Source organism: Magnolia sinica, chromosome 17 (genome assembly GCF_029962835.1).
Source record: "Magnolia sinica isolate HGM2019 chromosome 17, MsV1, whole genome shotgun sequence".
Lineage (NCBI taxonomy): Eukaryota > Viridiplantae > Streptophyta > Magnoliopsida > Magnoliales > Magnoliaceae > Magnolia > Magnolia sinica.
The window spans coordinates 24,950,565-24,962,555 of NC_080589.1; the positions used below are offsets into that span (position 1 = coordinate 24,950,565).

At 42.1% G+C, this 11,991-nt stretch overlaps 1 protein-coding gene across 3 annotated transcripts; it reads left to right on the forward strand.

Annotated features, from left to right (window-relative positions):
• Positions 1-364: 364 nt before the first annotated feature.
• On the forward strand, positions 365-11,756 carry LOC131231038 (pentatricopeptide repeat-containing protein At3g05340). 3 transcript variants are annotated; one of them, XM_058227119.1, is made up of 3 exons: positions 365-2,589; positions 7,940-8,013; positions 11,026-11,756. In XM_058227119.1, the coding sequence occupies exon 1, from the start codon at positions 552-554 to the stop codon at positions 2,466-2,468; it is 1,917 nt and encodes a 638-aa protein (XP_058083102.1). In that variant the 5' UTR covers positions 365-551; the 3' UTR covers positions 2,469-2,589; positions 7,940-8,013; positions 11,026-11,756. The 3 variants fall into 3 exon arrangements, with proteins under 3 accessions (XP_058083102.1, XP_058083101.1, XP_058083103.1); XM_058227118.1 differs by lacking the exon at positions 11,026-11,756 and adding an exon at positions 9,463-9,739; XM_058227120.1 differs by lacking the exon at positions 7,940-8,013.
• The last annotated feature ends 235 nt before the right edge of the window (positions 11,757-11,991 follow it).

Sequence of the window (11,991 nt, forward strand, 5' to 3'; positions counted from 1 at the left end):
CACTATGATGTTTGTGAGAAATCTACCTTGTTCATCTATTTTGTGATTTTATTTTAAGACTGAGACCAAAATTAAACAAGATCCAAGAATGAAGTGGGCTGCAATAAAGGAAAAGGTTGGCAAGGAAGTTCCTGCCTTTGCAACCTCAGTGGGTCGACAGTGATATTTACATGTCATCCATGCTATTCGTAACGTCATTCCCATGGGATGAACATGATTCAAAATTTTCCGTGGCCTTGCGAATATTTCAAATGGGGACGTTTAATCCTCACGTTTTCGCCCAATTGAGTCTTGGATCCGGCTCTTTTTTGTTTTCATGTCCTAGAATGAGCTCAAAAAAAGGATGAACGGGTTGGATTTCTCACAAAAATCACGGTGGACTCACCTAAGGAGAAATCCTGGGAAAGGCTTTCGCCCGTAGCCATTCGGTGCCCCCACTCCGTGCCTGCGCATCAAGCGTTGTATGCAGAGTGAGTATCAAATAACTCCCCGTTTACCTTGTTTGCTCGAAGAGCTTTTGCTTCTCGAGTCTCGACAGCTCAGCTTCATGGATGAAAGCGATATGGGTAAGAAGGCTGAACCCCAATCCCACAAAGACCCTTCCAACCTTGAAATATATCAGTTCTACCCTCAACCATGTCGACCTCAGCACCCTTCTTTCCATCTGCGGAAGGGAAGGGCATTTCTTTCTTGGTTCTTCCCTGCATGCCTTCATCCTCAAAAATCCGATTTCTTCCAGCTTCCAAAACCAAACCAATCAACATGATCATCTCGTCGTTTGGAATTCTCTGATATCTATGTACTCCAAATGCGGAGACTTATCATATGCAAGGAAGGTGTTTGATGAAATGCCTTTGAAAGATACTGTCTCTTGGAATTCGATGATTTCGGGTTCCTTGTCCGCTGGAAAATTCGAGGCGGGTTTTGCGCTTTTCAGACGAATGCGTTGTTCGGAAAATTTTCTATTTGATCGTGCAACGCTAACCAGCGTTTTATCGGCTTGTAATGGACCGCAGTTCCTTTATGTGATTATGATGATGCATTCGTTGGTGTTTATAAATGGATTTGAGCGGGAAATTTCTGTAGGAAATGCTTTGGTCACTGGATACTTCCGATGTGGGTGCCTTGGCACTGCGAGAAGAGTATTTGATGAAATGCCTGAAAGAAATATTGTTACCTGGACTGCCGTAATTTCAGGTCATGCGCAAGGTCAACTTTTCAAGGAGAGTCTGGCTTTGTTTTTTGAAATGCGTCATTGGATGATGGATGCTAATTCATTGACGTACTCTAGCGCGCTTGTGGCTTGTTCTGGTTTGCAAGCTCTTAGAGAAGGTAGACTGATTCATGGGCTAGTTTTGAAGTCTGGGTTTGAATCAGATTCATGTCTAGAAAGTGCTTTAATGGACATGTATTCAAAGTGTAGTAACGTTGAAGATGCGTGCACGATTTTTAAGTCCTCCAGGGAACTGGACGGGGTTGCAATGACCATCATGCTTGTGGGTTTGGCACAAAATGGATTGGAAGAAGATGCTGTTGAGCTTTTTGTGTTGATAATGAAGGCGCGATTTGAGATTGATGCGAACATGGTTTCTGCTGTTCTTGGGGTGTTTGGTGTTATTACGTCATTGGCTCTTGGGAAGCAACTACACTCTTTGGTGATCAAGAAGCGGTTTGGTTGTAATCCATTTGTGGCCAATGGGCTTATAAACATGTATTCGAAGTGTGGCGAATTCAGGGAATCTCTTAAAGTCTTCAATCAGATGGCTTGTAGGAATTCAGTTTCATGGAACTCTATGATTGCTGGCTTTGCTCGTCATGGACATGGGTTGGAAGTGCTTCGATTGTATGAAGAAATGAAATTAGAAGGCGTGGAGCCCACTGATGTGACATTCCTATCGTTGCTACATGCTTGTAGTCATGTCGGCTCAATCGAAAGGGGCATGCAGCTGCTGGAGTCCATGTCCAAGGTTCATGGGGTTCGTCCTAGGATGGAGCATTATGCTTGTGTGGTCGACATGTTGGCCCGAGCAGGGTATTTGGAAGAAGCAAGAGGCTTCATAGAGAGGTTGCCGGTGGAGCCTGGTGTTTCTGTCTGGCAGGCGCTGCTTGGTGCTTGTAGCATTTATGGGAATTCTGAAATTGGGAGATATGCTTCTGATCGCTTGATTCAACTAGCACCCCAGTGCTCTGCAGCTTACGTTTTGATGGCCAATATATATTCTTCTGAAGGGAGATGGGCAGAGAGAGCTAGAGTTATCAAGAAAATGAAGGAGAATGGGGTGAAGAAGGAAACAGGAATGAGTTGGGTTGAGGTTGAGAAGAGGGTGCACAGCTTTGTTGTGGAGGATACATCTCATCCACAAATTGATTTGATTTATGAGGTGTTGGATGGGTTGATTGCGGTTATGAGAGATGAAGGGTATGTGCCTGATAGGAGGTTTGTGCTCTATGATTTGGATGTAAGATAGCAAGGGAGTTTGTTGAGTTTGAGTTAAAGACCATAGTTGGAGTAACATGCAAATGTCATCGTCGGAACTCTCGGCATTGCGTTGTGAAAGTGGAAAGGCTGCTAATACATCAAGCTCTTAGGTATTTGGCTCCATGATTTCTAATGCTTTCCTCAAGGGCATAGGAAATTCCTTGATTTGCTGGCAGACTAGGATCATCCATATGCACTGCATAGCCATTATAAACTTGATATACATCTGTCTCAAGCCCAACTGTCCAAATCTTCAGCTGGGTTGTTGACGGTTGACAGTGAAATTTGATTCAAACCATTCGATTTGTGGACATTAATTGTCTGAAGTGAAGTAAAAAAGAGAGTTGACATTCCAAGTTCAAGAAAGAAATGTTCATGGTTTAGAGGTTGGGATTGTCAAATTAGTTTGATTTGGGCACTATGCCCTATTCATGCTATAATTCTAAAACTCGGTGACTCGACTCAGAACTCGGCCAAGTTGACTTGATGAGATCTCAAGATGAGTCAATGGGAAACTCAGCCATGAGTTTTACTCGGTCGAGAATCGACAAGATTTGTTGAGTCAACTCTTTAACTCTGTTGAATTGGCAAGGCTCAACTCAAACATAGTTGCTTGGTCTGATAATGCGGGTTCGATAACAATCCATACAAGGTTTTTGAGGTTTGGTCTTCAAACTATATCTAAACATGAAAGGCCTTGTTTGGCTGCAACTTAAAAATGATTTCATCTCATTTTATCTAACAATAATTTATGTATTAAAGATCATAGCTTACATAAGGGAATTTTTTAAAATACTACCTAATTTTTATGGAATTTACATTTTGGTACATTTAAAAAAATGCTCTTATTAAACTATCTCATTAAATTAAGTTCATTAAGCTACCTTTTGTTAGATTTTTCTAATGGTAGTTATATTAAGTACGGAAACTTTTTATAAATGACAAAATTGCCCTTCCAATGAGAATTCGTGATGGGGACATCATGCGCACACGCGCATGCACGCCGCCCCCTATGCACGTACGCCAAAAGGAGGGCCCCACCGTCGATCTGGATCCATGACGACGTCCAAGGAGGGCCTCCTAGTTAGAAGACGGAGTTTGGTTCATTGAAGTGGGCCCGATAGTCAAGTAAAGCCCATCATGGGATCTCATGATCGGGGCCCACTAGTTGGATTAAGTTCATATTTTAGGTTTTGCTTATTTATATTATTTAGAACATTATGAACACTTTAGATTTCTTTGATTAATTTTTATTTTACTTTACTTCATTGCCATGTAATAGGTTGCACAGATGGCGTGAGTTGTCGAGTATAGGGTTTTCCTATAAATAGGCACCTCTTGTAGTTCTTTTTTCATTGAAGTTAAATAAAAATTCCTGTGTCTTTTTCTGCTCTCTGAGTTTCTGAGTTGTGGAAAAATTCAAGTGGGTGCGAAGCCCTCCATTTTCGAATGGATAAATTCAAGTGGGTGCGAAGCTCTCCCTTTTCGAAGGGCTAACTATCGTGGTGCGAAGCCACGTTTATCCCAATCCGCCCCTCCATCTTATTTCATCCATTCCACGACCATCTTCGCTTCAAATCCGCTTGTTTTGCAGCTGTTCGTCTCTCTACAACCAGTTTCCAGAATCTGGCCCTGCAAGAGGGCTGAAACTTCGACGGAGCACTGCGCCTTGACCGTACGTCGGATCACCACAAAACTTGGAGGGTTTGGAGACCTCCCCTGGCCGACCAAGGCCAAGGAGTCTATTTTGGGAAATGGGCCCCGCTCGCACATGCGGATAGGCTCGTGCGCACATGTGCCAGGCCCTGCCGTTGTCCGCACGCGTGGATGTTTGCTGATTCAGGTTTTCCTTCTTATTTTCTCTCTTTTATACCAATTTTCATAAACCCTAGTCCTAGCTTGCATTATCTCTAATTTATTTGCCGTTTTTCTCACCTTAGGGTTTCTTGAATTGAAATTGGGGAATCCCTTGGATTAGGGACTGATTACTATGCATGTGTGGCTGATTTCTATTACCCTTTGACCATCATTTAGTCCATAATTTTATTGATCCAGTCCTAGCCCGTGTAGGCCTGGACCCGTGCAGATTCCCTTTTCTTGAATGTTTTAGTTTTTTGTGTGGGATGTGGAATTGTTATATGATTGTTCTGAATTAGTATGATCTAAGCCTGAAATCTTGCATATCATATTTAAATTTCATGTCCTGCATCAAATTTGGTATCAGAGCTTAGGGTTCTTGTAGGGGAATACATCACATATTTAGGGTTTAGTTTGTTTCAGTCCTTCATGCATCCAGTTCATCATATAGCTGTTAGAAGACCGTAGTCCCTGATATTAGTTGCTAAAATTTTTGTTAGCAGGGAGTTAGCAATTTACATTGCTGTAACTTTCTGTTAGTCTTTTATTTTGACAACTATATTGCTGGATTTTAGTAACACTGTGTAGTTTCCCTCATATAGAGTCTCATAGGATCATTTAGTCTCATTTAGTTGCATATAGTCGTCATATAAAGTCCTTAGAGGGAGTTAGCAATCGTATGCCCCCACGTATGGGTCGTGGTTGGTTTGCACCCTACACTAAACATGGAACGATTGTAAGAGTCACTAAATAAACTATCCCAGCAGATTGAGTCTTTGGGTAAGCGCTTAGATATGGACCAATGCTTTGAACAACTTGATGTGTGCATTACCCAACTAAAGGCCTCCGTCAGGACAAACCCCACCATTAGGGTAGATGTTCAATCTCAGGCAGGTGGCCAGGAGGATAGACCAATGAATGGAGTTGGCGAAGGAATCAGTTATGGGCATGCACCCAACCCATGAGGGACATCAAGACCACTATTTTGAGGGGTACAACATGTGCGGCCTTGTGGCTGGAGAGAGTGCACCAGAGGCTAATGTAGAGTTACCCCCTGAGGCTATTCTGGTAGTGAATGAGTTTTGTGATATCTGTCTTGACGATCTACCAGATGAGTCTCCCCCTAGGAGGGATATAGAGCACACCAGAACATGGGACACCGTAATACCTACAACCGAATTTGCGTTTAATAGTTCTGTCGATAGGTCCACAGGTTTCAGTCCTTATGAAGTCGTTACTGATTATAAAACTGAGAAACCTATTGATCTTGTCCTTATGTTATTATCCCATAGGCCGTCAGAGCCTGCAGAGTCTTTTGTGCATCACATTCATTCATGGTATCAAGAAATCAGGCAGAAGATCATTACTAGTAATGAACATTACAAATTTTTTGCAGACCAGTATAAACGTTTCAAGGAATTCAATGTAAGAGACTCTGTGATGGTCCGCATTAGGCCCGAGTAGTACCCTCTAGGGGCCATTCGTAAGTTACACGCGCGTAGCACTGGACCCTTCAAAATTATAAAACGAAACGGTCTCAATGCGTATGTGGCAAATCTTCCACCCTCCATGGGAATTAGTTTCACATTCAATGTGGAGGACCTAGTTGCATTTCAAGGGGCCATTGATGCATTGTCCAGCCTTTCGCCTAACCATCCTGATTCCCCAGACCTTTCCCTTGATCCATGGCCCCCCTCTCGACCCATCTTCCCAGCCTCTACCTCCCATACCTACCCTTCCTGACCCATTTTTTCAGTCTCTACGTCTCATACCTACTCGTCCCGACCTATTTTTTCAGCCTCTACCTCCCATACCTACCCTTTCCGACCCATTTTCCCAGCCTCTACCTCCTATATCTACTCTTCCCGACCTTTTTTTTTTTTCCAGCTTCTACCTCCCATACCTAGCCTTCACACACCCAAAGAGGAAATAAAGGATATCCTGGACCATCAGACAGTTTCAACGTCGGACGGCGGGTTTCAAAAGTACCTGGTTAAATGAAAATCACGTCCAGCTTTAGACAGCACGTGACTCATTTAGAAGGAGCTTCAGAGACTTGATCTTGACATTATGTAGCGGTTCAGGAGTTTTATTTCACTAGTGGTGAAATTTTCACAGCCGGGGAGAATTGATGGGGACATCACGCGCACACGCGCATGCACGCCGCCCCCTATGCACTTACGCCAGAAGGAGGGCCTCACCGTCGATTTGTATCGATAGCAACGTTCAGGAAGGGCCTCCTAGTTAGAAGACGGAGTTTTGTTCATTGAAGTGAGCCCGATAGTCAAGTAAAAAACATCATGGGACCTTATGATTGAGGCCCACTAGTCGGATTAAGTTCATATTTTAGGTTTTGCTTATTTATATTATTTAGAACATCATGAACGCTTTAGATTTCTTTGATTGATTTTTATTTTAATTTACTTTATTGCCAAGTAATAGGTTATACACATGGCGCAAGTTGTGGGGTATAGGGTTTTCCTATAAATAGGTATCCCTTGTAGTTCTTTTTTCATTGAAGTTGAATAAAAATTCCTACATGTTTTTCTGCTCTCTGAGTTTCTGAGCTGTGGAAAAATTCAAGTGGGTGCGAAGCCCTCCTTTTTCGAATCGCTAACTACCGTGGTGCGAAGCCACATTTATCCTAATCCGCCCCTCTATCTTATTTCATCCATTCCACGACCATCTTCGCTTCAAATCCGCTTGTTTTGCAGATGTTCGTCTCTTTACAACCAGTTTCCAGAATCTGGCCCTACAGGAGGGCCGAAACTTCGACTGAGTACTGCGCCTCGACCGTACATCGGATCGCCACAAAACTTGGAGGGTTTGGAGACCTCCCCTGGCCGACCAAGGCCAAGGAGTCTGTTTTGGGAAACGGGCCCCGCTCGCACGTGCAGCTAGGCTCGTGTGCACGTGTGTCAGGCTCTGCCGCTGTCCGCACGCGTGAATGTTTGCTGATTCAGGTTTTCCTTCTTATTTTCTCTCTTTTATACCAGTTTTCATAAACCTTAGCTTTAGATTGCATTATCCCTAATTTATTAGCCATTTTTTTCTCACCATAGGGTTCCTTAAATTGAAATTGGGGAATCCCTTGGATTAGGGACTGATCACTATGCATGTGTGGCTGATTTCTATATCCCTTTGAGCATCGTTTGGTCCATAATTTTATTGATCCAGTCCTAGCCCGTGTAGGCCTGGACCCGTGCAGATTCTCCTTTACTTGAATGTTTGAGCTTTTGTGTGGGATGTGAAATTATTAAGTGATTGTTCTGAATTACTATGATCTAAGCCTGAAATCTTGCATATCATATTTAAATTTCATGTCCTGCATCAATCCGCTTTCAACAAACAACGTTCACATATCGGATATTAGAATTGTTCTATCAATCTTATTTTGGAACTTCGGCCTAAGTAAGCGATTTTAACAATTTAGACGGTTCCATTTGAGTTGGCATATACCATGTGTATAATCTCATGGTGCTTGTGTATCAACTATCATACTTAAGAGTATCTAATAACCAAAAAACTTTCCTTGTCACCCTTCTGTCTGGATTCCCTATGCAGTGACGCTTGGTATTCTTCTTACTATGCATCTCATTGTAGGTAAAGATGATGTTGCCTACCACTATCCGAGCACCACATGGATCAAACTTCATGAGATCCACTCCGTACATTAGGTAAGCTGAATCAAATTCACCCTATAACCAAAAATGATGATGATCCAAGACTCTGGCAGGCTGCACCATAGGAAACCATTGGAATGGGGCATGCCTACCATTGTTTTTGTGTACAGCCCACCATGGTGTTCATATGCCAACAATCTATTCATTTTACATTCCTCTTGGTGACCACAGAAGTTTTTAATCAGGGTGATATTTGTGTTTTCTATCCATCCTGGTTCATATCACATAGTAGGGGCATGGCACGTGCAGTACACAGTACACGTGGAGCAGAGGGGATAGAAGGAGAAAGGGAAGAAATTAGGAGGGAGGGAAAAAAGGGAGAGAGGCGGAGGGAGATGGGAGTCCTCTACACCACCTGTTTCTTGCACTGCATAAAGCACCCGAGTCTGTGCGGCCCACAATGTTTTAATTGTAAAATCCATTGCGCTCATCAGGTTTTTGTACCTGATCTTAGGTCTTGTGGTAAAAAATGAGCTAGAGACAACACAGATGAGCCACACCACATAGAACAATGGCAATGAGATGCTGAAATTACATTTGTGTGTGGGCTACCATGTGGTGTATCTTACATTAAGCCTGTTAATCAGGTCTAACTTACCAGGATGAAGAGAAGATAGAAAAATTGGCTTGATAAAAAGCTCAGGCTGGCCACACCGTGTGGACTTCGCAGTTAGCAGTTTTGGAAGCAATTTTACAGTGTTCCCATTGGTACGGTCCATGCAAGTTTTTAATTAGGTTGATCTTTTCACGTGGCCCTTATGAATTGTGGGCCTAGCTGATTTTTGGTCTTTGGGCCTAACATTGAGTATAGAACTTGAAAGATGAAGTAAATTTTACATATGTAGCGTAGTGGGCCCCACAGACATGGGTGTTTTACACACTATGTAAAACAGGTGTTCTAGAGGATTCCAATCCCGCAATCTCCTCTCCCCCCCCCCCCCCTTCTCTCTCTCTCTCTCTCTGCTACGTTAACAGCCTCAACAAGAGGAGCTGATGCATGCTGTGGGGTTCAATGTGATGCACTTGTGATACCCAATCTGTTCATCAATTTTGCAAGCTCATGTTAGCACATGAGATAAAATAAAATGAGGCAGATCCAAAACTGGAGTGGGCCACACCACAAGAAACAGTGGGGATAGAAATGCCTACCATTGAAACCTTCCTAGAGCCTGCCCTCATGTTTCTATGCGATGTAACCCGTTCATAAGTTCATTACAATCAGGATGAAGCGAAGACATTAATATCAATCTGATCCAAAACTTTTGTGGGCTGCAAGAAAGTTTAAATGGTGGTCATTCTATCCTACTGATTTTTTTTTTTTTTTTTTTGGTGTGGCCCACTTGAGTTGTGAATCTGCCTGGTCTTTGAAGTCATGTCCTAACATGGGGTGGCACAATGGATGGCCAAGTAGGTATAATAGATACACTTTGGTGGACCCTGCAGGTCTTTCGGCAAGGGGTCTTTCCATCTATTGGGATGACTTGGCCCATTCTTCAGCATTGGTCGCCAACTCTCAACTGACTCAGGATTCAACTCAGGACCGAACAAGTAGATCAGACTAACCAAATCTCTAACCATGACTGTCAACAGGTTTTTGTTTATAAGAGGGAAGTGCAATTTTGTCATTTACAAAAATATCTCATTTAATCTAACTACCTTTTGCAAAATCTAACTTAAGAAACTTATTTAAATTAATGAGGTAGTTTAGTGAAAACATTTTTTTAAATGGTACTGTATTGTAAAGTCTGTAAAAAATCAGGTAGTATTTTATAAAATTCCCTTTACATAAATTATGGGTAATCAAGATTATTTTTAATCCTTACCAAAATCTCAAATACAAAATTACTGTTGACTAAATTGTGATTAACTCATTTTTAAGTGGCAAGCAAACAGGACCTAAACTTCAAAAGCAGCATGCTGGTTTGTGGCTTCTCGGCTTTGTTTACAAGTTGCAACTGTTTCAAAATATTTGTAGGGGAAAGCCCTTGGAGTTGCAACTGTTTCAAAATATTTGTAGGGAAAAGATAATAGAGTCCCGGGCCTGTAATGATGCTACTGGTAAACTTTGGGACCACATGACACATAGGTAGGGTGTAACTATTGAGTAGGACAGCCTATTAGTTTGCCCTGCTATTCATGGGCCACAGTGAAAAACTCATGGTGATCAATGAATATTGGCCCTTTTCCATTACCATTGGTGGGAGATGGCAATGGTTGCTTGATCAAAATGGTTCCTTGGAGACTTGTTATCCAAAGTGAACTCGACTAAATTACCTATTCACTTTGAGCAACTGGCCTTTGATCTAGGTTGTCCATTTTATCCTTCCACTAAGAAAAAAAAGAAGCCTAGGCTGTTCATTTGTATGGGATTGATCAGATGGAGAAGATCCTTTGATTGGCATGAATTTTTCACCTTGGCCCATGAATTATGTGTGGAGCAGAACCTAAGGGATGGTCCAAATCAATGCTTTGACCATTCACGCTCCCAAAAGCACCATGTGCATCAATTCTCCATTTGTCTGGAGACTATTGAAGCTAGGGGTGGCAATGGGTTGGGTCGACCCAAGAGTCAATTGGCCCGACCTGCTTCTAAGCTGGGTTCAGGCCAAGTTGGGTCGGGTCACCAGGTTGGGTTAGGACCAAATTTCTTGACCTGTTTATTAAATGGGTTGGGCGTGGGCTGACCTGAGTTGTATTTGAGACAAATAGACATAGCATTATGTCAAATCAAAGATTGGGTTTTCAAACTATGGTCTATAATAGGTCTGTGATTTGAGCAGTTAGGATTGGGTTTGGAATAGGCTACATGTATGGTTGTGTTCATAGGCTTTTCTAGATTAGCAAATAATTCCTCAGTGGAGCTGAGTCGAGTCTTTGAATTGACCCAGCTCGCATAGACATTGCTGATTGGGCCCGAAGGGGCGAAGTGCGATTAATGGGTGTCTGAAGAATTCTTTCAGATGATCCAGGAATGGTGGCACAACTCTGAATTTGATGGGTGGGCAGGCTAAGAAGGGCAAAGAAGCTTCACTTCATGAAACTCAAATGTTGGAGTTTGGCATTGAAACAAAGTAAGAGCGGCAAGAAGGAGCTCCTTGAAGTCTCAATTCAGCAGTTGGATAAAAAGAATGCTAATTAGGGCAGTTGATCATCAGAAGCACGGAACACCAAAAAGAACTTAGTGATCCGTTAATTGGGGACTGCTTGACGATGACATTCTGCTTAAAAAAGAAGGGGATTGCAATATGGCATTCTTCCACAGGATTGCAAATTGCAGAAAAAAGGGTGGACAACGGGCACTTCACCGAAGACCAGGCAGTAATCAAAGGAGGAAGTAGACAATTTCTACAAAGAATCCATACTTGATCGATCAAAGAAATCAGCTTCGCCTTGAGGGCTGATTTTCCAGTTAGTATCTAGTTTTGAAGCTGTAGTAAGTTGAAGAATAAATCATGTTGTTATGAGTATAGAATCTGATTTTGGACGTGCCACAGATGCATTGTTAGCATGACTGGAAGCTCAAATGAAAGCGGAAGTTGTCCGTTAGAACCGACCCAATCTTATGTATGGCATGATGTAACTGGGTCCCAAGTGTGTCCAGTTCGAAGAAATTCATTTCAGATATCAAGAAATTGTTGTTCAAAGTTTTGACTGTAAAAGAGCCATAACTTTTGATCCGGGCATCGCCACGAAATGCACAACCTATCAATTTTTATGTAACAATGGTTCTAGGGCCATTCGACCTACATAGCAAGTCGTGGGCATAGTTTCACGAGAAACGCTTGTTTTGAGGTTCATAATTACGATTGTAGGAAAAAAATTACTGTTTTTTAAGAAATTTCTGTTTTTATCGCATTTTCTTATTCATGCAGTTTTAAGATTTTTGTCTTTTTTAGAAATTGCTTGTAATAAATAATGTTGGGAATGCTCTAGTAAGGTTTGTTTGATATTTCTATTTTTGACAAATTTAGT

Excerpts from the sequence above, each read along its gene's own strand:
- LOC131231038 (XM_058227119.1), top strand. The coding sequence starts at position 552 with ATGAAAGCGATATGGGTAAGAAGGCTGAACCCCAATCCCACAAAGACC.